Source organism: Vidua macroura, chromosome 3 (assembly GCF_024509145.1).
Source record: "Vidua macroura isolate BioBank_ID:100142 chromosome 3, ASM2450914v1, whole genome shotgun sequence".
Lineage (NCBI taxonomy): Eukaryota > Metazoa > Chordata > Aves > Passeriformes > Viduidae > Vidua > Vidua macroura.
The window spans coordinates 78,812,719-78,839,906 of record NC_071573.1 but is presented as its reverse complement, the minus strand read 5'-3'; the positions used below and the strand labels follow the sequence as shown (position 1 = coordinate 78,839,906).

Below are 27,188 nucleotides of genomic sequence, written 5' to 3'. Positions count from 1 at the left end.
TACAGAGCGGCCTGGCTGGGAGCTGGGGGAATTGCCATGAGGTATTGTGCAGAGCTAGCAGTACAAGACTGCTTTAATTTTCAGATGTACTATTAGTTAAAAGTCAGAGCTGCAGGATGTGAATGCTGCCAGATGCAACTGCTGATTCCTGCAAGGTAGTCAGCATACAGTTAGAGATCTGGGGATTAATTCCCAACCCCACATCTCAGCAGCTGCTTGGGGCACATAAGGAGCTGGCACTGCAGAGCTCTTGCACAGTCAGCATTGCCAGTCCAGAAGCAGCAGCCTCCCTCCTCTTCCTGCCTCTGGTTAAAAATACCCTTTGGATTTTTCATCTGCCTATTGTTTAGACTTTTGCAGGAAAAAGCCATTTTGTGCTAGAACTTGTGGGGTTTTAAAACCATACACCAAATATAGTAGCAAAATTGCAGTCAAATTCTACATGTTGGCAGCACTTCATGTAGCTTGTGTATCCTGTCATATGATCTAACTTGGTGAAAAAATAAACATGCTCAGCTGAAGCACATAGAAACTGAAAGTTTGCCTGAACACTGCTGCAACAAAGATTTTGTTATTTCATGCCGCACTGAATCTGTGCTGAAAGTTTTTATTCATGTTTATGTGTACTTTTTTCTCTAGTTATCTTCAGAAGGTGGATCTAATAGATGGATCTAATAGATCCACCTAGCTTCATAGTAAAGTAGCATATAGGCCCTTTTGGTGCAAAAAAAATATTACAAAATTAATGACAATCATAAGGTTTGATAAAATGAATCATTTTTCAATTGAAGGTATTTCTACTGTGAAAGAAAGACCAAGTCAGAGTAAACATGGGAGAATTCTGCTGAATGCTGAACACTTGCAAACTATGGATACAGATTTCTGAGCTGATTCCTGAGGCTTACTTTATAGCTGATGGAGAGAACTGGGAGCTCCTCTTGCCTGGAATAGATGTTAGCTGTACACCCAACAAATCATGCTTTAAAAGTTCCTGAATTTTTCAGTTATCTGCAAAGGGAGATTAAGCTAAGTCCTCTGTGTTCTAGACTACCCTGGTTAGGTATTTTTACATGTATGTATGTATGTGTATATGTATAGCTGCATCTGATACATGTAGCTCTCTATACCTGAGAGAAATGAGTCCTGCATTTCCCCTCAGTTTAGAAGAATTACAAGCATTTCAGTCAATATAGCCTCTTATTTTTAACAGTAAGATCCTTGAAGAACTGATTTTAAAGGTCCAAGAAGGGAGCTCAGGCAGTAGGAATGGGAATCACAAAGGTCAGCATGCAGAGTTGGGGGGATGCACACTAAGAAGAATCCAGAAGGAGCCCACAAAGAGGGAGTTACTCCCAAAACCTCATCTTTCTCTGGGAGGCAGAACACCTGTATGACAGAGGGGTTCAGTTTTTGCACAAAGGTCTGATGCATCAATGCATGTTCTTACAAATCTCAGGGAATTATGCTAGGTAATGTGACACTGAACTACTCTTTATTTCTCTTTGCAGGTCGTATAATTGTATGAGATTAGTGTATAAATATGTTAGATGATTATCTAAAGTCAGTTCAGAGTGGGGTTTGTATGCTTTGTAGGCTGTCTCGTAAATTCAGGTACAAATTATTTATTCTAGAGCAGGTTGGCGATCACAGAAGCTTATGATGATACAATAGTTCTTTGTAAAGAGCAATCACACCCTGCTTTTACAAATTCACAAAATGTAGAAGGGTTTGCCTCATTTATAATGCTAGCCTTTCAATACAGACAGTTGGCTGCAGAATTAAACTCTTGATGGAATTAAGGAATTTAATATTCATATGCCTGTATTGTCAGTGGGAACAGATATGACTTACTTGCAAGAGAAATCATCATGGTACTCATTGTGACTAATACAGCCTCAGCTTTTAAAATCCTCTATGTGAATTCAGACCTTGTAAATCTGGATTCAACAAGTGCACCTCCTCCTCATCAATAAAAACAAGTGTGGCATTGTTTAATCAATGCCCTGTAGCAATTGCACAGATGGATGGTGCCTCTCAGGAAAGCAATTACTGTCTGTTCTTCAAGCTTAGTTCTAAGGCAACCATCTAACAAAATGGGGGACTTTGCCAGCTGACTTTTAATTAGCATTATTTCAGAAATGAAGAAAGATAGTGGGGAAAGAAGTTACCAGATTGCTTTAATTGATGAAGCGAGTGAGTGCCCGATCTGGACTATTGGTTACTGTTATTGGTTACTGTTATTGGTTACTGTGAACTAAAAAGATGTTTCACAATGTGAAACATATGTTTCACCTTTTCTTTACTCCCTGAAGAATGAGGACAATCATGGCAACCAGTTGACTCACAGTCTTCTGCCATCATTGCTGTAATAGTTCAGATGATTTCCTGGTTCAGAAGACATGTGCAAAGACCCAAGTCAAAGCTGAAGCTGTGTCCAAGTGACAGCTGTTCACAACTCTGAACCTCCCTGATTTAGTTACTCTATCTTTAGCAGCTACAGATAATGGCAGAAATTTTCTCTGGTGCATATTCTTCACCATGCAAATTGCAGAGCACACTAGATAGCTGGAGGCTGTTGCAAACCACCAAATTTGCAAACTACCAAAATATTTTGCTCCAGTGCCACTATTTAAGGACAGTTTGAATGTGTTCATATGGTTTATACTTATATTTGTACTGACACTATGCTTCAGTTTAGCACAGTTTAGAATGGCTTTTAGTTTGCACTGAATAAAAACACAAAAGGTAGATCCTGCTATAATAGGAAAGGCAGGTTTGATACTGTCCTGTTGCTCCCTGTCAACTGCTTGGACCTTTGAGGACCATGTGGTGTAACGACCTCACCCACACCACCTCCCCGTGGCTGACCCTGTGATAAGCCCATTATCTTTCCTTGGTCTACATTTTCATGGAACCACAGAATCAATTCAGTTTGAAAAAACCCCTGGGATCATCAAGTCCAACCTTTGACTAAACATCACCAGGTCAATTAGACCATGGCATTAAGTGCTATGTCCAGTCTTTCCTTAAATACCTCCCGGGATGCTGATTCCAATGTTTAATCACTCTATTACCTCCCTGGGCAGCCAATTTCAATGTTTAATCACCCCTTCTGTGAAGAAATTCCTCCAAATATCCAACCTGAATATTTTGTGTAAGGCAGTTTGCATACACTGAAATGTTCTGGCCTACATGCTGTACCTTTGGCCACTCTGTACTTTTTTTCTTGCCTCTCATGTTTGCACTCATCCATGTGTCTAATCCCAGTGCTTCTCAATCTAGGCTAGTGCATGTTAGTTGTTGGCTTGTTTTTTTGTTTTTTTTTTTAAAGAAAGGACATCAATGGGTTTTTTCTCTTTTTCTTCTGCTATTCAGCAATCCTGAAATAAATAATCCCTCTTACTTGTAGCAGGTCCAGGTATTCAGGGGAATATTCAGTAGAGTATCTTCTCTGACTAGTCTCATGAAAATCTTTTACCTTATCAAAAATGTTGGTTTAGTCCAAGAGACATTGTGATAGACTGCTGCACTAGGGGTTTTTGTCCTGGATATATTTATATATTTTTAAAATTTTAAAATATGTTCTGGACATAATTAAGAAATGTTTAAAATCTGACTGTGAATCTGACTTCAATATGAATACGTATTTTATGGCATGCATACAAACCAGGATTACATAAATATGTCAAGTCTTTTTAGGGATGTTAATAGCATGTAATGGATTTTTACAATTTAGATTTTTTTGTACTCAGTATTTTTTCAGTAGGTTTTAGCTCAAGACCTAGCCTGTGGCTCATAATGCCTACAAGCCAAAGGGAATAGGCTGTCAGGAACCAAGGAAACTGGGTATCAGACCTGGTTACAGCAAAATGTGAAATTCAGAGATAGCAAACTGAGAAAGGTAACACAGAAGATACCAGGGAGAAAACAAATTAAAAGCAGCAATCTGCTAGTGTCATTTTTAAATGTAGCTATTTGAAGATATGTGCATGAGCTAATATGCAAATATTAATACAGTGAGAAATCAAGTGGGATGTCAACCATATGCCACCATATAAGAGGAGCCCAAAAGAACTTCCCAACCAAGCTTATTTCTCATTTTTCACACAGCTGAAATGGGAGAATTTGATGTGTTTATCTCTAATTGAGTAAATTCACATGCAGCTATTGATAAACATTTAGAATCTGAGTAAGAAATTTTGGTGTTAATGTATCTGTCCATCTAACAGGACAAAGCTGCAGCACAAAAATCATGACATGATGTCATGTACATTATCAGTACAAAACCAGGAAAACCTCAGTGTTCAATTTAAGAAAGAAATATTCTACAATGACTTGCAAAGGACAGCACAGGAAATATGTCACTAAAGCAAACAGTTGCTACTGTATACAATTACAGGTTATTTTCTTTAATTCCTCCACTTAATCTGATGATGCATATAAAGATGGAGGGAGTTCATAGGTCAACATTTATTTTAAAAATTGCTGCAGTACTTTCACAGAATGAGCTCCCTTAGTATCAAATCATCAGGAGTGCAATTTCACATGCAAGAAACCACAGAATTTTTGTTTTAGAGAAAAAAAAAAACCTGTCCTATCATGAAACATGAGAGCTCAAATGATCCATTTGAATTATGCTTTATCAGACTAGCTTGCTCCTGTCAATTACACTTCCATGCTAATGAACAGCATTACCATATTTTAGAAACATATTCCAGCATTGTAACATTTTAAATAGCCATTCCAGTGCATGCTCAAAGGTGCATTTGAACTCTTCAGAGAACCCTTCACACACTCTGAGCTGCTGCCTGTTGAATCACTTACAGGGATTTCCTCAACTATAACAAGTTCTTGGAACCAATGATTTATAGTTATCTAGCTCCTGACTTTAAAATGTCTATGGGATACTAAATTGGTTCGGGTTTATTGTAAACCAGTGTTTTAAAAAGACATGGCTTGTTCATTAATGGTCCCTACCATTTCTAGTCAACCTCAATGATAAATAAAAAATGGAGACTTATGGATCAGGTACTTTAGAAATACTGGACTATTTGGAAAGTAATTACTTCTTCCATAATTTCTAATTTTAGAAAAGGTATATCAACACTGCCTTACGTGCCTCTTGTAGCACATAGGGTATTTAATTTCTTTAAAATAAAAACTAGAATCTCAATAAAATTTAAAATAATTTTTTAAAGCAAAAGCAAGTTTTAAATGTATTTGTAAAAAGAACCTTGCATGCTTCACTCAGCGTTCAATCACTTCAGCTAGAACATAAGAAAATGATTACTCAAAAGTGAAATGAGTTATCACCTAACCTGAAAATACCAAAGTTAAACACTAAAACTAATGAATTTTTAACATTCTTTCAATTTTATATTTGAAACATAAGTAATCTGATGAAAATTACATTTACTCTGATAATATCAAATTGGAAGTTTTATGTTGGCTAAAGTCACCTTCACTAAATTATGCTAGATAGTCTGTTCCAAATTCTAGATGGGACTACAAGAGGCAACTTCACTATCGTAAACAAGTTGATGGTCTCTAACACAAGGGCATGCATGGCTACATAGAACTCAGGCCAAATATATGGAAGCTACATTTAGTTATGACTCATACCATAGCCACTATGATGAGATAATTTACACATAAAAACAAACAAAAAAAATCTGGCCCAGCCTGGTAGGGGTTCTTAGTCCCATGTAGCCACCTACACCTGGTGGGATGAAGGGAGAACAGAGATTGTGACCCAATGGGGGAATCTCAACAAAATGAAAGACAAACACATGGCCAGAAATTACGGCAGCCAGTCAGTGAAAGTCCTGTGGACTGGAAAGCTGCTAAAAGGTGTCTCTTACCCATCACTGCTTTGGTGAACTCTGAAAACAGCTCTGCATTACTTTACCTGAAGGGCTAGTCAGAAGAATTGCCCTCAACTAAGATGATGGGTGGTGACAGTACCAAACTACAGCTACTGTCACTGTTTTTCACACCAGCACCAGGATCAGTGATTTTCACTATTATCAGTATTTCTTACCTTCCTGAGCCCCTAGAACTGCATTACTTATCACACAACTCTTGACAGAGCCATTGGTTCTATCTTCTTGCCTGCCTTAAGAGCTGTTTTGGCTAGGGGCAGATTAGCTGTGCATAAGGTACATTTCCCCTTACCTGTTTCTAGTGTACAGCAAGCTGCCTCCCATTCTGGTCAAGTTCTTCTCACTCCCAAAAGCTGCCAACAAAACCATTAGACTGCGCATGCAATTGGTAAAAATTAGTGTTTCCCTTCCATCTAGAAATTATAATTTTGTATCACAAATTAAACAAAAACACTGAATACAGAACATGGAAAGTAAGTGTTACTTCTTTTTAGGTTTGAGAGTCCTCTGCTGTCCTGGCTGATCCTGTGGTAAGTCTGCCCATGTTCAGTATTAAAATAAAAAGTAGTGATGTACGCTGATTATTATGGCAGGTAGATTGTCCAGTCCTCATTTTAATGGTCTCGTCTTGATTTCAATCACAGAAGTACCCCTGATAGAGGGAATCAGAACCGAGTGCTCACACCTTTATGACTTATCAGTACATCAGAATGCCAGGGTGGAAATACATACACATTCTTCATTGTGCCAACTGTACACGTGCAGGCTCTCGACACAAACTTAGCAATGTAAATCCAGCTGTACAGATACAACATACTCCTGAAGCCTTATAAAAATACCAGTGCAACATAGAGCCATTTTACAAAACAATCATCTTTATAGAAAGGTATTTTAGTGGTATATGCTGAGGTAAATAATAAAACCAGACCCAAGAGAGGGCATGACCAGTGTTAAGGAGAACGCCGGATGAAATTTGGCCAAAAGCCTGTTTTATAAAAGCTAATATTTACCTACCAGTTACGATCCCTGGTAAGGTGCTTATTGCTGTAATACTTCAATATTATTCTTCAGTTTACAAATTGAAAAATATATGAAATTAGATCTGTATGAATGTTAGGTATTAGCTGTCACAAATTTAAAAAGGCATTGTACCAAGTTTTCTTAATCGTTTACTAACCAATTTGATTGCAGCAGGTAAATAAACTACAGCATACATTTTACCTGACACCATGCATCAAAATCACCATAAAAACTAAGTTTATCAAAGTCCAAGTCCACAAGGAAAACATGAAAAAGTGCAAATTATGTACCCAGTATTTCTGTCACAGCTGTTTTTTCTTAATATGGCATGAAAAAGGTTTACAGCATATATTAAGAAAATTCTTACAAGTGCTCACCTCAATGTTTATATATACAACATTTTGCTCAAAGTGCTCACTATATGAAAAAAACCGATTGGATAAAAATATTTAAACAGTGCTTTCTGAACGTTCAGGAAAAATTCATATAATACATCAGTCCCATTTGTTTTCCTCTTCACTCAGTGCAATGAGATGCAGAAGTCACATCAACTTCATGAAAACTTTGCTTGCCACATTGCCAGAAAATCTCAGTTACAGTGGCATTCTTGGTGTCCCATTGGGAGTGGGTCTTTTATTTTTTTGCAGGTGGCTTTGATGTTTTCGAGATCTTACTACTTTCATTCTTACTTCAAATACTTCTTGTATGGCTTTTCGAAAACAATGGAAATTGTAGTCTATTAATCCTACAGAGACACAAATGTTTTACATATTAATAAAGACATTCATATAAATAAGGTAATGAAAACATTGCTTATATTCTGTGTTTAGTGAAATACCATACTCTCTGTTTGGAGGTCACATTCAGTGAACTGTCCAGGAATTTTTTTCTGTGCTAAACAAAAGCACATTTGAGAAATACAAATAATTCAGTAAGCATTACAGCTTGATATGATGTCTGCTACTAAATATGCTTGTACGTTTTAAGAGAAATCAAACAGAAGTTCATTGGCAGATAAAAGATCCTTAATTTAATAAAGGGCTTTGAAGAAGTGCTCAGTATACTAGAAGAAAAACTGAAATCTTTCATAAAATATGGTGTCATTTTGGAAATCTGCTTTACAGAATAACTGCAATAAAAATAAGTACCATCTATTAATCGAGAAATATTCATTCTTTGACAATACATAAACTTTGAAATGGATACTTGATAGAACTATTACCAAATCTCAGCCAGTTGTATTTCATCTTACACTGTAATTAAACAGTAACACAATAGACATGCTGTTAGATTAGATACTTACATAGAAGGCAGATAACATTACCATGTCAGTGGGCTGAATGTAATCCCACAGAAAAGCTGTAAAGCCATATTGGTAGTCAATTGGAAGACTTACTGAGTGCTACAATTCTGTAATACCACAATACAATTTTAGAATTTTGGTACTGAGCTCATGACCTCATTTAATATTAATGCCATAAGCTTTCTTAACTCAAATACTGCAGCATTTTCCACTTCAGTTTCCGTAACAGGAGATGCATATTTTAAAGTGGTTTAAATCCACCATGTTACACTTTGGGTTTTTTTCCCAGAAATTGTTTTCCATCTCCCTGTAGTTCAGACAAAATTTTACTTGGAATTCATGAGGCACAAAAAGCTCATCTCCATTATAATACCAGAAGCATACTGCAGAAGAGTGAAGGCTACCAAGTGTCCCAACTATGCAGACACAACAACCTCACACAGTTCTGAACAAACCCTAATGGATGTTTTTTCAACAGGGTGTCTTTCTGAAACAGTGCTGCTAGTAAGTATGCAGAAATAACACTTCTTACGCTTTCTACAGAAAGCAACTGCATCCAACATTCATATGCAATAAAGGTGGTAGGGGTATGGAAGGGACATTTGAGCAGTTTAAGTTCTATCAAAAGCTCAACAGGCTGTCAAACAGCCCAGCAGACATAGTACAAGTGCTGCGTTCACAAGTACACCAACACCGACTGGTGAAATTACTATCACAAGATGGGGCACACGAGCCCAGATGACAGCTTGCTCTTCAGCTGCTGAGTTTTGGTCTCAGGGCACGTCACAAAGACCAGCAACTCAGTGAACATTGTGCCAGTGAGCAGAGAGGTCATGAACTAAGGGTTCAGTATTAACTTTGACCAGGGTCAGAAAGATGACAGAAATTTTACGCACTTTAACTGCAAAATATTAAAGCACTCCTAATTAGGATTAGACCCTAAATATGCCATTTTTCAAAAGCCTCCTTTCAGATATAAGCAAGAACATTCTATCAGTCAGTTTCAAAATTTTTCCCTTGGTTATGGCAGGCAAGCTGTTCCAAATGTGTATGGTGGTATCAACAGGTACAAATCAGTGTCAGTCAAGATAAACTGACACAGTCTGCAGTTGCAGGTGGAAGCTTTACTGCACTGGATGTAATCTTTCAAATGCTTTCATATCAGAAAGTTGTCAAATATGTTTATGATTTCATCCCATTTTAATGCCTGCACAAGTACTTTCATTCCTTTAAAAATGTTATGTAAGCTTTATCAAGCTGTACTTACCTCAATATTTACCATACAGTTAGAAACTGTTATCAGCTAATGACAACCTCAGTTATTCATTAACTCACTAATATAAGGGAAAATTAATGCAATACTAGAAAAGGGAAAATACCTTTTCTCTCAAAGCTTTCTTCTCTGACAAAACAAACAAGAGCAAGGAATTTTGTCACCTCTTTTAAATAAAGGACAGTTGTATTATTCAGTTTTATGATTGCCATTGATTCTTTGTCATAAGGAGTTCCAGTGCCATCATCTTTAAGCCTAAAAAGCAGTATTCAAACAAACAAACAAGAAAAGGTAAGACACCACATTAGCTAACAAAAGTACTGTTACATAGCTTCTCTCACCAAAGATTCTCAAAATTTATGAAATCTTCATTTTAATCTTTCAGGGAGACTCTTCTTCAAACTACACACTAGTAAACTAAGAAGATAAAGAGATTAAATTATTTATCACATCACACACCAAACCTTAGATCTGGGGCTAGAAATCCAATTGTTTGATTGCCAAGTGCCTGAACTGGAACCTTATTTTTTCCTCTGTAAGTTACCACCCATTTACCACAAGGCTGCTTTTCTTTTAATCAGTGTTTTATATTATGACTTATCATAAACATGTGAAACAGTAGATCTGTACTGATAACTCCAAAATCAGTAAACTTGCTTGAGTGGTAGCAGCTGACTGATAGTTTAAGACATCATGAGACTTTCCTCATGAGATGTTGGCTTTTGCAACATCATATTATGAAAAGATATTTCTCATTCACAGATGCTGTGTCATGATGATCAGTTTTTGTACACTGTAACATTGTAATTTTATCCTCATTCCTGAATGCACACAGAGATATTGTTAAATGAATAGTTATCACCAACCTCCCAGAACAATTAGTCTCAATAATATATTAAAGTGGCAAGTTCCACAGATGCTCCAGGAACAGAGGACAAAAAATGAATTGTAATATTGTCTTCATAGCTAAAAAATGGCAAGCAGATCTCTGGTGATAAATGCTAAATGGCTACACAACCACAGTGCAAGAATGATATTTTGTAAATAAAGAGCCCCCCGGGTGGTGTTGTACAGATAATTATTAAATGCACGCTCTTTTGAACTACACAGCAGAATCCTTCTCTTTACAAAAATCAGCATATTTTATTTTATACCTCTGTAAAACAAGTTCTTACACAGTTACTCAAGTGATGACTCCAAAATCTGAAACACACAGTAGAATATACAAACTTCAGAGATTTTAGGTTAAGTATTCAACAGTTTATTGTTCCAGTGCTTATTGCACATGTGCACCAGGACTCTCCCTTGTACCTCCTCCAAGAGTGCAAGAAGTCTGTCAGTGGATACAAATGCAAAGCTAGCCCAGCCTACCACTCTCTAAGTATGTTGTGCATTGGCCTCCAAGTGTAAGCATCTTAGTGCTCTAATTCTTAATGTGCCCCACCTTTCCCAGAAATGGCTGGCATTACATTTGGCCAAGGGCCAAGCCACTGAACACATAACTTGCAAGGAGATGTACATGCCAGCCCAGGAGATTTCCACTTGCTCATGTACAAGAAGGGGAAATTGAAAAAAACCCAGAAAGGTCATGTAGGGAATAGAAGACAGAGAACTGAAGTGAGAGTGAAACAACTCTCTGAGGCTATTAGAGGCCACTGGCTATTAAATAAAACTAAATATGGCCCCACTTCTTTTTAAAACAAAAGAGACTGAACAGGGAGCAATGCTTGTAGCTGGGAAGGATCAGTCCCTCAGAAGCCAGCTGTTTTCTCCTCCTCTGTCCTGGCAAATTATCCATTCTCATTATTGTTTATACCTACATCTCTGGAATTTTGAGGCTATTGAGATTCTCAGTACACAGCTTTATGGAAAACATTTACAATTTACTTACCCATATATACAAGAAATGTCAATCACAACATCTATCATATCACAGCAGAGCTCGTAAGTTTGCATATCCACTGGAGTGCTGTCTGTTGCAATATAGATCTTACTGACTACATCAAATAAAAATGCTTTTTCAATCCCAGAATTCTATTCAAGAGAAGAAAAAAAAAGAAAAATAAAGTGGAATCCATGTTTTCAAATCAACCCCAAGTTTTTCTGTTCCCTTACTTGCCTGTTATACAAAAAGTCTAGGCTAAAGAAATTAAATTGCAATTAAGCTCATTTTGAAAGAACTGTACATACAGCACTGTTGTATTTGTAGCAAACAGTAATGCTCACAAACCTTCCAACAGTTTCTGTCTCTGAGCAGACATAATGCCAAGTGACACTCCCAAACTTCTTCACCTGAAGAGATTTCTGTTCAGTAGAAAATGAGGGGAGGCAAGGGGGGGGAGCAGAAAAATCTTCCAAGTTCAAGATTTTCGTGTTTTAATTGTAGCAACAGACATAAAAGAAAGCTGTAATCTAAAGTTATTCTAACTGGGCATACAAGAAGATAGAAAGAAGGGAAAGAAAACACTGATGGACAAAGAAGACAGTAGTGCTCAGGAATGGATTTCCAAGGAAATTAAGAATTTTTTTCATTGCAGTCTGTAGCTGTTCTACTGTCTGGTTCTCTCACAGGAGAGAGATCAGCGTTGTGATGGTACCTTCAGGTTTCATGTAGCACTGGTAGTTAAAGCCATGTTTAAAATGCTAAGGCTTGCTAAAATAATGACAGCTGTGTTCCTCTGATCCTGCCAAGTTGATTAAGATGCTCTCCTTACTGGAGATGTATCGTATTCACAGCACTGAGAAGCTAGCCAGGAATGCTAACTCTTAGGCTTTGTGTAGATAAGGTAAACTGCCATAAGCCTCTGCTTCCTGGAGAAAAAAAAAATGTACTTAACTGAAAACAGTAGCCTTGCAGGCTGATGTCAAAGGATTACACCTACACAGCTACCCCAGCATGAAAAAGGGCAATTTTCCAGCATTGCTAAAGCACAAGCTATAAAATACTCTTTAGTGTCCATCTACATGGGAAGACAAGCAATTTTCTCCATCCAACTGAACTGTCTCCATACATGGGATTCCCATTTTAACATGGTTTGGGACTGCTGCCACAGTAGTTCTGTAACCACCAAAAAAAAACCACACTGAAAATCCCTCACAAGTTTTAATAGTTTAAGCTTCTTTTGTATGGTTACAGAACTTTTCCATTTTTTCTTCCTTCTTTTCTAAGTCAACTATTTAACACATAGTTCAGTAACTGAAGTGACTCTCCTGCTTTCCATATTTCCTGAAATAGGCAGAAAAATTTCCAACACTATATATGCTATTGAGCAATGGCCGGAAGTATTTTGACCATTTTCTTCTTAAAGTGGCGTCACTCTTCCATCACTGCACACAGAGCTAAGGCTGCAAACATCCATTAGTAACAACAGAGTATACAGGTGAATTTCTTGTATTTCATAATGGAAAAGACTGAGTGGCCTCTTTCAGTTAATCAGAAATAAAAAAATATTAAAAACAAAGAATACACTGTGGATACCTTAGGTAATTGGGCTGAAGCACAGAATGTACAAGGAGAGTCTCAGAGAAATGGCTTTGTTCAACCTGAAGAAGAGAAGACTCATTGCTATCTACAAATACCTAATGTAAGGGTTCAGAGAAGCCAGAGCCAGAATCTGTAGCTCTTCTCAGAGTTACAATGTTGAAGGACAGAAGCCAAAAGGCACAGCCTGGAATTCTGACTTGATACAAGAAAAAAAATTAACAGAAGAGTAGTGAAGGACTGGGAGCATGCTGACCTGAGAGTCTGTAGCGTTTCCATCCTTCCAAATGCACAAAGCTGAATTGGACCCAGCCATAACCAGCTTGCTGTAACTGGCCTGACTCTGAGCAGCAGCTGACCTCTAAAGGTGCCTTTCAGCCTACAGGGTTCTAAGAGTCTATGTTCTTTGAGCACAAAGAACAAAAATGTGTGCATATTTATGCTGGTTGTTCTGGCCACATATGGGAGTTCTGTAATTTTATTTTTCAAATAGTAATTCTGACAGCACCTCACACAGTTCAACAGATGCTGTCAAATAAGATTAATTACAAGACTCTTTTGAAATATCATGTAAGTACATAGCTGTAACTCATTGCCAAAATTGTATTTGAAAATACAAGTCATTTCAGACAGAAGAAGCTGAAACTTGAGCCCTGCAGTGTCATTCATGAGAAGTCAATTACAAAGTTTTGTATTATAAAAAGAGAGACATAGCAACAATTTCAGCTGTACAGGTAAGATGCACTTTTAATTATTAAGATGCCAGTAATATGACAATATAGTAACATTTAACAATGAGAAGTGATATTTTCATCTCAGAGCTCCAGGTGCTGCAGCCTGCCTGTACTTGCAGTGACAGTTCAGAAAGTTTTCTGAACGTTTGCCATGAACATCTTGAGACATTTTGCCATGCCAGCAGTTACACCTGCTGGTTAAGGGCAGAAATTGGTCTCTTAACTTAAACTGTGCTTGTTTTCAGTTGCAACTGATCCATAGTGGTAGGACCTGCTGAGAAACTGCACATATTTGCCTCTTTAGAACTTTGTATGGTGACAGAAACCTCTGTGAAAAGGTAGGATGGACTGCCAGGAGTAGTAAGCACTAAATTTACCCACATGCCTTCAAATATTTCATTTGCCAGGGTTTTTAGTACAACTGTAACCAAAAAGTCAAAGGATTTCCCAGAATTTTTGTGTGGAAACTACTCAACACTTTACCCTCCACCTGCTACCCCTAGCCCGCAAAAGAACCCAAACAGAAATTGTAGAAACAATAATAACAAGTCATAAAAAAACAGGAAAAGGTGGATAAAAAGTACTATTCAAAGAGACATTACATCATTAATGCTTAGGGAAAATTACAATAAGAAATCAACTGTTTCTGTTACTGGAGCTGCTGGGTTCCTTACTGAATGAAAGGCTGCCATTGATTAAATGAGAGCAGGGTCTGAATAAACACCCATTCTCTCTGACACAACCCTACAGTCTGCAGAGAAGATGCAACATGTGCTAAAGGCACTCGGAATTGATGTAAGAATATTCCATGGTTAATTTGAACCAAGAGAGTAATTGTGAAAAATCTGCAATGAATATATGAGATTTTATTTTGGATAGGTAAAAACCATGAGGTACTTGAAATTCAAACCGTGTCTCTCAACCATATGGGGTGTGATGATGTAGAAGACTGTTTCTATTACTTAAATAGAATGGGTTCAGTAAAAGTGGTAGTATTCCTCCAATTCCCAGGATAGGTAAGCAGGCCTACCTTTTTTCTGTCTTTAATGTATGAAAGTAAGCCAGAATTTGGCCCTAAAAAGTGACTCTCAAAAGAACTTAAGAGAATATTGCCAGTGACATCCAGTTAGTAATGAATTTTGGACCATTATTTAAACAGGCCTGACATCACACAGCAGATTTCATGAATTAATTTTTGAATTTACAGATTACAAAACTTAAATCATTAAATGATCAAAACTGTATATAGTTTTATTTTTACTATAATAAATGTTTGTCATAATACATACTTTTTAATATCCCTCCAAACAAACAACCCTCAAATGAAAATACACTTTCCCATGTCACACAACTTGTTTGGTTGATAAGGCCACAGAAATGAAAAAAAACCAGTCATCCTTCTATATGAAGCTGGTAAGTTAGTCAGGTAAGATTAATGTGGATTTTTAGTGCCAGTTATTTAATGACTTACAAGCTGTTACATTAAAGAATGCAGAAGCAGTATTATCACACTGATTGTTCCTCAAACATGCTCACACACTGTGGCGTTATAAACTTGGGAAAAAACCTGCTGTGAACTTAAGAGTGATCGCAGATCTATTTTTGTAATCGTCAGCTTTTTGTGTTGGAAGTTTCCGTGGCATAAATGAAAGCAGTTCCTCGTGAATGCTGCTGCAAACTCACAAGTAGAACACGAATACACCCACGCCCTGATATCCAACACATTGGCTTCCTGAGGTAAGGTGTGACCAAAATCCATGCCAAAATTTGTTCTTACTAAGTTGCCAAGGTAAAGAGGCACCCCCCCAACTTATTGTATGAGGGAGAACGATGCTTAATCTTCCTGTGGCTGCAAATAATCATTCTGAGTCTGTCTACAGACAGAAGATACTTGTAAAAACAGCAACCATGCTGAGGAAATAGTGATGCAGCTAGACATGGCCCTAGGTCATTTAGAAACTGGAGCAAAGAAACAGTCTGAGACTTTTCCCATACTGAACAGGAGAAACAGCACACCACCCTCACTTTTCTGGACATCCCATTTATTTGAAATACTTTTTTTTCCTTACAAACTGTACCTAATATTGTAGGTGAGATTGGAGCTGGGTGATCCAGACACACAAGCAACTGTCATCAGTCATTCAGGAAGCTGCCTGTGCTCAGTTCATGTGGAGATTCTGTACAAACCCTTCACCAACTCCAAACAGTGAGGAGACTCCATAGAAAAATCGAACTCACAGAGTGACTGGAGTGACTCTGGCATAGAGAAGACTATTATTCAGCCAGCTTTCTCTGTAAGACTGTGTGCCAAAACCACTATCTAATTGCTCTAGAATTGTTGTCATCATTTCTTCATTACTTTTCTGTCATGGAGTTTTGAGACTACATGATAATAACCGGTATACAGTCCAGCTGTTTTGGAAGAAACAGATCTTTGTAGCAAACTATTCATTATGAAACAGTATAAATGTGCTGTTTAATAGTAAGAGAATAACTTTTGTAATGACCTTCCTCTATTCCTAGCTTTCCCTGTCACATCCAACTTTTATCTCTCTATTTTCACACTGAGAAACCATGAAGTCAAATTTTATCTTATTATTATCAAATAATATTTTATTATTATCTAATAATATCAACAGGCTGTTGAATGATATTAAATAATTACTTATGTCAGAATCACAAGAAGACACAAGTATCTTCCTTGGAAATTGAAGCATCAGAAATTAGTGCTAGATGCTGAGCACAAAATTAGAATATTGTGATAAAGGGTGCAGTTTTTGGAGCCACTATAACCTGATATAACAACCACTAAAATAGGGAGTTTCCCCTTTTCACAGCCTACTCACTGTGCTCCCCTTCACTCACTGCTCCACGTTTCCATCTCTTACCTTGTGCCAGAACAAGAGCATATTGGGCTCGTCCATCACCTGCTTTTAGCTAAATTAACAGTGCATAAGTGCATGGTATAGTAACCCCATGAGGGAACAGGTGAGTGTCAGAACCAGTAGAAAGGAAAGGAAGGGATCAGACATAGAGGAAGAGTGGAGCAAGCAATCTCTTCCACAGTGGTAACAAACCACTAGATATACAAAACTCCCTAAGTGGCCTTCAGAGTAATTTTGGAAGTGGTGAAAGTTGTGGTGGACTCTGTCGAAAAATTTCACAACATAAGAAGATTATCTTAAGTTCGGTAAACTTCCAATACAAAGTAAAATTAATTCTGGGAAGCACTACAGACAGCTCCCCATATGAGGTCAGACTAGATTATGTTCCTTTAAATATTTATTCATACAAGGTTTAAGTGCAATTTCAACAAATACATGCAACATTCAGATTGATGTTATGAGCAGAAAAGTGATGGCTGCTAACCCACTTTATGTGACTCAGGAAATACTCTGAGTATCTCAGCAGCTTATCAATGCTGTTTAACATACATGGAGGTGATGCCAAGCTGCATGGAGGTGCATTTCAACTAAGTTCTGATAATTTCTCTGAGAGTTCACATTGCTTGTGATCTCTAAGAAGGCAGTGAACAGAGTATCTGAACATGTATGCTGGACACAGCCAGATCTACAGACAAAGAACATAGTAAGTACTTACTGAAATAAAGATGTTAAGCAGGTTTTCCAGTGTTGGGAGCTGTGGAATCAGTTTCTGTACCACTTTGCTAAATGCTTCAAATATAGAATGATCATATATGCTTGTCAGATAAAAGCTGGAAAAAAATGTCACCACATTTTCCTTTTAGCCACATACTATGAACATGATGTACCTTTCATAATATGAGTGAAATAAAATATTGTCAGACATTAAGTGCCTACAGTAATGCAATTACCCCCTGTGATCAAAAATCATGATATGATTGAAACACAGGACTTTATATTAAAAAAAAACCCCAGCCTAGACAGTGAAACCTAGAACTCAATGTAAAACTTTTTAATACAACTCCCATGTTGGTATTCTTACAAAAATATATATCAAATTTCAGGAGAGGAGTATTACTGAGAATGCCTATTGTGATCTACTTTTTGAAAGCTGTGGACCCATTTATCAGTGCAGTGATGCAGTCGAGTAGTTAAGAGCTCTAAAGAGCTGGCACTTTCATGGGACAGGCCTCTCTTTTTAATATATTTGTACTTGGCTTTAAAGTGCTAAGAAAGCCATGACAACTTGATGTCCTCTGGTTCCCAGTCTGCCAAGTCCACTACTCGTCACCATTTGCTACAGTAACCCATTTTACCAGAAGACACAAGGCAAAGATACAGCACAGGTCTTCCCAAGCAGCTCCAAGCAGCCTGCAGCAGCGAGGATGAGTGACTGGGAGGGGACCATGTGGCACAGGGATTTCAAAAAAGGCAAAAGTGATGTGGTGGCATATACACTCCATGGCCTGGAGTTCTACTGGTTGTTGTCACTGTCCAAGCCAACTTATTTCAAGACAGCAACTGCAGCAAAACCGGATAGGATTCTGGCATGTTTGTCTGGCATCTGTTATTAAGCAGCTCTCCATCTTTCCCTTTAAGATAGCAATCAGAAATAGGACACTTTGCCTCAGGTCAAATGCAGTATCTCTAATTATCCCTTTCCTTCATGTATCAAAAGCATGTTGCCTGCTACTTCAAGAGGACAGAAAATGGTAACTTGTCAAATAAGCTGCTCTCCTCTTTAGCATTCTCTGCACAGCAATTTTTCTCACCTGAGGTGAATCTTCTCCAATCCAGCATCTGCAAGATCATCATTTGCCCTCTGGTGAATATCCCTCTGTGTTTCAATTTTATGATCATCAGATAAACCATCCACTTTATGGATAAAGATTTCAAAGTTGATATCTGGATTCACTTTATAGGCTCTGGTCACAGTAAGATGCAGCCGAGCTAATGCTTCCATATAGTCATCCTAATAAAGCAAAAAGAAGAGCTACAACTTAGGAAAGTTTAAAATATATATATTATATTTTATGATACTTATTTTTAAAAAGTACTACAGCTCAAGAACAGCTTGATTTTTTAAATGTTTTATAAGTAGAAGCCTGAGCCTACATCCAGCATGTGCACCAATCTCATGCTGTCAGCACTTAGGAATCTGAGCAAGAACCTTGAGATGTTAAAACAAATTAGTTAACTTCCGAACACACTGCAGAGAGAGATTAAAAATAGCCAAGCAGCTCTTCAAGTTTTAATGACTTCTTTTAATGTGTGTTTGTGATTATTTGTTTGCTTTGAAAAAACCTGTGCTTTCCAACCCATTTGTCTATTGCTGAAGACAGAAAAAAAAATAGCTTAAAGCCCCTTTTTTTACCTGAGAATCAATAACAAATATCAGTGCTCCAGTGCCTCTGAAAATCATCTCATAATCAAACGTAGGGTCAAAGAAGTCAATTTGCCCAGGAAAATCCCATATCTGAAAGTTGACAAAGGAGCTGTTGGAAACATCCTCTCTGCAGATCTTGTTTGTGCTCTCCAAGAAGAGAGTTTCATTCGGTGACATTTTGTGAAAGACAACTTTCTGAATGGAAGACTTTCCACTTCTTCTCAATCCCATGAGCAGGATTCTTGGCTTAACTTCAGTACTGAAGGGATCGTTGAAATCCAAAACTGAATAAATCACACAAGAAAAAAAGGAATATACTATGGCAATATAATTAGTAACTGCTAGATAACATGCATTTGATATTTATGTTCATAAATTTTTATATTAATTTATGCAAATGTTACCAATGTTTACACTTAGAGAGAAGTGCTACAGGCATTTTGACTTGAATTATTTGCCCCTTAGGGTATACTATCGGAAAATCTACTTCTCACCTCCAAGACAGAAACTGCAGAAGTTGTATGTGAAAAATCTGTTATCACACATAGACATCTTTAAATACCTAATTTTACTCTAATTAACACTATGCCACATATATTCTCCTTTAAAAGAATATCATCTGATAACAAATACCCTTTCCAGCAGATAGCTACATCACGACGCTGGAAGAACAGAGTAAGACTCTGTAAAGTACCTCTGCATGACCTTTCTACCTGAGGGCTCCTTTCTCTAAAATCAATCAACCAAAAAATGAATTAATAAATGAAATCACACATGCAAGGAGCTACAAGAAGAGTTCAACTCAGCAGGTACACAGTGCTTCTATGTTGCTTACAGTACTGAGCTCATGAGGAATCCTTTTCTAAGGTGCTTAAGATTTCACCTGCTGCTCAGCAATTTGTGTTACAATCTGTAAAGGTCTGTTATCCAATAAATAAGATTACAGCATATCATCTACCTATTTGCAAAACAAAGCCTGGGAACACAGGGGTTTCATTGTGTTACCTACCCCAGTTTGAAACTGGCACTACTTTTTCTGGTGCTGATGCAGTTCTATCAGCATCAGGTAGTTCTAACAGTAAACTATGCTGTTGTATCTGTAAGGACCTGAATGTATAGCTATCCATTCCTGTAGGCACTTTAGCTTCAGGTATCTCTAGCAGTCTAAATTGCTGCATTTAGTTGGCCTAGAACTTTGAAATGTCCTTTGGTGCTGAGGTGAAATGGCACTGCCCTTATATGTAAAAAGCTTTGAAATACCTCTATGACTCTGCAGTGTCAAACATAAGCAGCACAAAAAAAAAAAAAAAAAAAAGAGATGTCAGTGCTAAATCCACAGAGTACAACTCAGAGGTCAGTACACAGAGGTCAGGTTTAAAATACTGATCGCACAACAGGCTAAACATACTGTCCAGTGAGATTTGGTAGATCTCCTATCCACTGCACTACAGACTATTCAGATTATACTTCATAGCACAACATAATTGCATTTCTTTTTCTTTTTTTCTGCTGGGATAAGTTTTGAATTGCAAAACTTATCTGGCACACATTTATTCACATGCATCATTCTTGAATATGCCCTGCATACGTGGTCAGCTTTACTCCCAAAATATGAAAATCCAAAACAAGAAACCTCAGTAACAATTTGAACCTGCCAATTTATTACATGGTCTTATCAGCCAAAAAAAGATAGAAAGCTTAAAGGAATTCTTTGCCTAGGAGCATGTTTTGCACCCAGGGGTGGTGACGAAATCTTGTGTCTTCTTGTGTGCCTGAAGTCTCACGCATAGATTTCAGGGGCAGAGGGGCAGTGTATGTCTGCCAGGAGGGTACAGAACCTTGTCCAGGTCTCTTTGTGCCTCCCAAAGTTGCGTGACAGAAAAGTAGGGCTTCTCAAACTGACAGTATTGGACTTCTCAAACTGACAGTATTACAGTGTTAGCATAAAACATCTCCTGGCACCATCTACTGGCTTGTGAAAGGTTGTGCCACTCAGTGCAGGTCCGTGTCACCAGTGACTGACAGAAGTTTTCAACTCATTATCGGAGGATCCTGTCCGTTTCAAATACAATTGAAAGTGGTAATTGGCAGGTATTACCACTTACTGTGGTCTTACCAATTATCACACCTGAACACTGCCAGGCAGGAGTAGTGCACAGGGGAAACGCTTTCAGGCAGAGCAGGCATAGGTAACTCTGTAAGAATCTCATCCTATAAACACAGCAATGGGCACTTCTGATGGTCTACACACAACAAATTTAGGAAGCAAGAATGTGAGGTCAACATGCTCCTCTACCATCCTCTACCATGCTCCTCTTCCATCAGCTTGAACAGAGGTAGTACCTCCTGTGGCTAGGAGAAACATGTGCCTACAATACTTCACACCTCCAGAAGAATAATAAACATCTGCTCTAGGATTATGTAAAGATATTTTATGTTCAGGGGGTACAGTCTTGTCAATAAGCAAATATGCAAGATTTAATGGTGTATCCTTCATCTCACACTCTTGTTTTTTTTTGTTTTTTTTTTTGCCATCAAAGAAAATAATTTATTCAAAGTTTTATAAAGACTTTATAAAAGCATGTAAAGGAACAGTCTTCAAGTTGAGGCTTTATTGCATGTTTCAAAAAAATAAAAAGCCTCCCATTTGCTCTGTATGCAACTGAACTTACGAAGTCTAATCTAACATGGATTTGTACTTTGTGTCCCCTTCCTCTTCCCACCACAATAACACCAACTTCCTCCTGTATGTCTTATGACATCTCCTCCAAATAATAGATATGACATGCTGTGGCTGATCTGGAGCTCAGCACATTTCAGTTGGCCACTCTGTGTACACCCGTTCTGCCAGCTGCTGCCACAGTGAACACACAAAACTGCTCACTTGTCCCTCTGAGGACACTTCATTTTGCTTTCTCCTCTTTTCTGAATGCCAGTTTTCCTCAAACTTGTGGGAATAAGTTCATTAATAACCTTTGAGACATCTTTTGTTCAGATTTCGTTGAAGGTGCACAGCATTTTCCAAGATTCTAACTATTGATGAGACAACCAGAGGACAAGCTACATTCCTAACTCCCTTTTCTTTGAGAAACAAGCTAAAAACCCACACATATCTGAAGAAATATTTTAAACAATTTGGGAGTTTTTACAATGTGGTATTAAATTATTCCAGGCTGTTAGATTTTTACTGATTATAATGCTTAATAGAAGGAAATTGCTTTCTATTAAAGGCATACTAAAAAAATACAGTTGCAACTGCAAACAGAATTAGGGATGAGAAGAATGAAGACCAGCTCTTCTGCTAGTAAGACTGTTACTTAGCTTTTGAAATCCTGCCAGTTCAAAGACAGGGAAATGTAAGAGTATCATCCAAACCTGACGAGATAGCAAGGCTTCTACAGCACTTCCCTCTCAGAGAGAGTTAAGAGATTACCTTATATGTAAAGGAATTGGACGATGCATTGCCTGCCCACATTCCTTTGCAGGAGTACATGACAACTCCTTTTTTAATTTGCCACAGAAATGCCAATAGATGTATCACTGCAACTTCCCAGACTAGGTTACTGAGTGAGATCATAATATGCTCAAGAGAAACACTAAACTGTTCTCTGTTCTATAACGGGAAAGATAATTTTCCCTATTGTGAGATGCAACACATTTCCTGCTTCATTCCCTTTTGCAAATAGTAAATGTTGTAAAATGCCAGACTCTAATGCATATCAACAGCCCTTCATATTTCAGCTTTTCTAAGCAGCCATAAAGAACAGAAGCCATGCTGGTTAGAGGCCATTCTTTTGAAGTATTCACAAATTTAATTCAACAAACCTAAGAGCACTTTCACAGAAAAGCACTCAATTCCTCACAAAACTTCTGTTAACTGCAGCTGTGTCCTTGCCTATGGAGTGTGTTTTGCAAGCATTGCAACACACAGAAGAGCACAGCTCTGAGGAGGTGAGAACCACATCTAGCAGTCCCGACCTGTCTCACCAGTACACAATGAATACTTTAGTATCTCCCTTATGCTATTAGAAATATAGACATAACTAAAACAGTTTTTGAAGCACATCCTGAATTCCAAATCAATTGCAATTAATTGTCAAAGCAGGTGACTACCCATGCTTTGCAGGAGTATGGGATGGGGATGCCCCGTTCTGTATATCCCACCAGCTTTCAAACATCCAAATAAACCATCACAGCTCATCTGTTCAAGTAACATAAAACCAAAAGGAATTATTTTGCTCATGTTACCATCTGCAAGGTAACAAGCCTCAGAGTCTAGTGTTGAACTAATACAGCTAATGATGATTTTTTCCCCCCACTAACTCAGTTATATTAAGTTATATTAAGTTTTAACCATTTCTGTGTAAAGGAGAGGTAACAGTCACAAACTTTCTACTCTTACCTTCAAACCCATTAATCCTGTAGCATTTCCAGTACTGCTGTGACTGTGGTATTTGCAGCACTTTGGATTGTTGTCAAGACAATGCCCTTACAAAACACATGCAATGAACATCTTCAACGCTAACAGACGGCCTGAGACTAAAGAGTTAACAGAAAAAGCTTGTGTGCAATGAAGAAGGCTGTTCAGCCACTGTGGGTTCATAGACATTGCAGAATCACCTGGTGGAAGGAAATTCTTGTGGCTACAGAAAAGACTCAGAAGTGTCTTTTCCAGAAGACCAGGTCCCCTGCTGCCACAAGGGCAGCACTCTGCAGTTACCACTCTGCAGTGGTACGTCTTAAAGCCACCTCCTTGGACACTCTGCAGAGGACTTTCCTGCTTCTAAACACTTTTTAATTGCGTCTATAAAAAATATTACTATGCTTTATGTAAATTTAAGTGTTTTAAGGTCTCTGAATATGACCCTAAGTGTAAATGAAGGACAATGATTTCAGCACTGAAGCCAGAGACACAAACCCAGTATAGGGTGACGGATGACCAGTATGAAGTTCTGAAATCTTCTGCATGCTTACAAGAAGAAATTAAGCTTTTACTTTTAAGCCTAGCTTCTCTCTTCACTGTCAACAGCCATGCATTGAAGCTATTCTTCTTATAGTGCCCTTTTCATTCTTTCTTTGTAGAAAAGTGGAGGCACTGACACTGAATTTTGGACTACTTGCTGTACAGAGCCAGGAAGAGAGGACAAAAAAAAGGGGAAAGCCCCCTGCCCTGCAGCCCAGTGTTACACAAAACACAGATCCAAATCCCAGCCCCCTCTGTTTCAGATGTTGTCTGCCTCTTTCTCCAGAGAATTCAAAATGGAACAGAAAACCAGGGAATCTGAACAGTTAAAATGGATTTTATTTTAAGCCTGTGTAAAATAGTCCCTGCATGGACTGCCTTCTCCTGCTATTCAGGATGTAAAGGCTCTTTTCTGTTAAGTACAATATTCTAGTGTTACTATAAAGAAGCAATTGCAATTTTTAGCAGCCTAACAAGTTCCTATTCAAAAATATCCAAATGAATTTGTCTGAAGACAATATATGGGTTACTTCTCTACAGAAAATGCTAAGTTATTGTCGCACTAAAGAAACACATTAAAATTTATTCTCTTTGCATCAAAAAGAAGGCAATTCTTTAGCAGGTTCAAGTAAGACTTTATTTAGCCTCAGTTATAGCTCTTATAGTCTAACATTCCTATAGCTTTTAACCATGAAGGCTTATACTCAAAGCACTGACCTTCCTCCACTCCCCAAAATTACATTTGTCAGTGCAGCACCTCCCATGGCAGCCTGGAGGACTGGGCCTTTAAGGAGAAGGGTTCCGCACGCTAATATCAAAGTAGACTTAAAACATGTGGCCTTTTATTACGCTCTTATAAAAAAAGCACTTCTTTTTTTATCCTGTGATACTGAGAGCTCTCCAAGCTCCTTTGTGAAATATGTCTCAGAAGAATGAATTCAGGCTCTGAATGAACGCAACAGGCTCTGAGCTGGCATTTCCTTTTTCTACTGAATGAGACTGCTTTTCCTGGTAAGCCCGTCCTTCTCAGCATCACCATCCACACTGACACGGACATGCAGTGAGTAAGGCGGCTCCTCACAAGCACAGACAGACGGACATTTAGCAGAGCCTGCCACTGTGGGACTGACACTCGCAGCTGCGGAGCAGCCCCGGACACAGAGCTGCGTGTGGCCGCTGCCTTTTATAGCGTGACACCCAACCCCCCACCTCCTTGGCACACTCGGGTCACATCATCAAGCTGTGGCCTCTAATAACTAATAACTCTCACCCCAGACCTGAAGAATACTGATGAGAAATTACACACACACACTTTGCCTGCACTCCCTTTGCCTCCTCTCTCTTTCCCAACGCTTCCTGCTACCTGTCAGCCTTGCCCTGCTCCTTCCTCAGAGCTCCCTGCACCCTCTGACCCACCGAGCACCCTGCCCCCGTCCCGGCCCTTCCCATGGCCACCTCCGCAGCATCCTCGCTCCGCTCGGCCTCCCAGTGCCCAACCCCGTCCCCACTTGGGCCTGCCCTCCCTCTGGACGCCTCGTCTTTCCCCGCACCGCTGTCCCTGGCTCCCCTCGTGCTCCAAACCCCGCGGGGAGCCGCGCCTCCTCCCTGACCCACATCCGCGGGCCGCCAAACCTCACCTCCTGGCGGCGGCCCTGCGTCCCCCGCCACCGTCCCGGCCTCACCCCGGCCCCCGCCCCGCCTCACTCCACACCCGCACTAATTGCCGGCCGCTACTCCGCAGCCCCCTCCGAGCCCGGTGCTGCCCCTCGGCTCTCCGGGAGCAGCCCCAGCCCCCGCCCCCGCAGCCCCGCGGCCGCCGCCCAGCCGCTCCCCGCCGCCCCCGGTGCCGCTGCGGCCGCCGCGAGCGGCACTCACACGCCTCATCGCCGCCGCTCTCCGCGTCGCCGTCCGAGAAGGACTCGGCCCCGTCGGCGTAGCCCGCCAAGCCCACGATCTCCTCCTCCTCTTCTTCCTCCTCGTCCCCCTCTTCCTCCTCCGGCAGCTTCCTCGGCACCTGGCTCATGACGGCCGCGCTCCTCGCGGGGCTCCGCGGCCCCTCTGCCTGCGGCAGGCTCGGGGCGCGGGGGCGCAGGTCCCGCGCTGGCGCCGCGCCCGCCGCCGCCGCTCCCCTCCTTCCCCCCGCACGGCGCTGGCGGAGCGCGGCGCAGCTGCCGGCGGGGCGGGCGGGGTGGCGGCGTGACCCGCGTCACCTGACGCGCCCGGTCACGGGCCGCCGGGGCCTCCGCGCTCGCCCGGGCCCGCTCCCGAGCCAGGCCGTGCGGCTGGCACCCCAGCGCCGGCGGGCATTGCCGGGCGCTGCGGGCTCACCGGCGGCTCCGAGCGCCGCCGCCGCTCGCCCCGGCCCTGCTGTCCCGAGAGACACCCGTGGGAGCGGTGCACACGCGAGGCGCTGCCCCTGGCGTGCGGGGCGCCGCGGTGGGCGAGCGGAGTGGCCAGGTGTGCCCGGCAGCGGCACCCAGATGGCACCTGGCGTTTCTATTACAAGCATCCCTGCTCAGAATCCTTACAGCCACAGAAGCAAATAGGTTGGAAAAGACCTACGGTATCATCGAGTCCAACCTATGACTGAACAGCACCATGTCAACTACACCGTGGCACTACGTGCCGCGTCCAGTCTTTCCTTAAACACCTCCGGTGACTCCACCACCTCCCTGGACAGTCCATTCTGAATCTAATCACCCTCTCTGGGAAGAATTTGTGCCTAATGTAGAACCCAAATACCCCCTGAGACAGCTTAAGTCTATGTGTTCTCCTCCTGTCATTGGTTGCCAGGGCGAAGAGTCCGACCCCTATCTGGCTACAACCTCCTTTCAGTCAGTTTGAAGAGAGTGGTAAGGTTTCCCCTGAGCCTCCTCTTCTTGGTCATGTCCTGCAACCTCATCCTGCACAAACTCCAAAGACAGACTCTCCTGCATCATCTGTACACACTTCCAGCATGTGGAAGACTCTGGGACATGGGCAGGACGAGTGTGTGCTTGGTGCTGCTCAGCTCACCCATCTGCCAAGCACTGCCTGCTGCCCTGCCCCATGCTCCTTCCATGCCGACTGTCATCACATGGGCAAGCCCAAACTGTTAAGCTAGGCACTGATGGTGGGAGGTAATGTATTTGCAGTATGGGTTAGAGAGATTATTTTAGAAATAATTAACTTGATTAATAAGGAACACTAAGAGACATAGTAGTGAAATCTCTGAAGAAGTTG

At 40.1% G+C, this 27,188-nt stretch overlaps 1 protein-coding gene across 1 annotated transcript; it reads right to left on the bottom strand.

Annotated features, from left to right (window-relative positions):
- Positions 1–3,690: 3,690 nt before the first annotated feature.
- On the bottom strand, positions 3,691–26,076 carry RRAGD (Ras related GTP binding D). The gene is made up of 7 exons (XM_053974316.1): positions 25,842–26,076; positions 18,992–19,287; positions 18,390–18,589; positions 17,294–17,408; positions 11,370–11,512; positions 9,585–9,733; positions 3,691–7,647 (listed from the first exon to the last, which is right to left on the bottom strand). Exons 1-7 carry the CDS (start codon positions 25,987–25,989, stop codon positions 7,496–7,498), a joined length of 1,203 nt encoding a protein of 400 aa, XP_053830291.1. The 5' UTR covers positions 25,990–26,076; the 3' UTR covers positions 3,691–7,495.
- Between the last annotated feature and the right edge of the window lie 1,112 nt (positions 26,077–27,188).

Bases quoted from the DNA above. Each gene is read 5' to 3' on its own strand.
- RRAGD (XM_053974316.1), bottom strand. From the start codon at position 25,989: ATGAGCCAGGTGCCGAGGAAGCTGCCGGAGGAGGAAGAGGGGGACGAG. The intron at 18,590-18,991 runs GTAAAAAAAGGG...TTGCTTTATTAG, and splicing joins TATTTGTTATTGATTCTCAG to GATGACTATATGGAAGCATT. The intron at 7,648-9,584 runs GTATTTTCCCTT...GTGTCTCTGTAG, and splicing joins AGAAAGCTTTGAGAGAAAAG to GATTAATAGACTACAATTTC.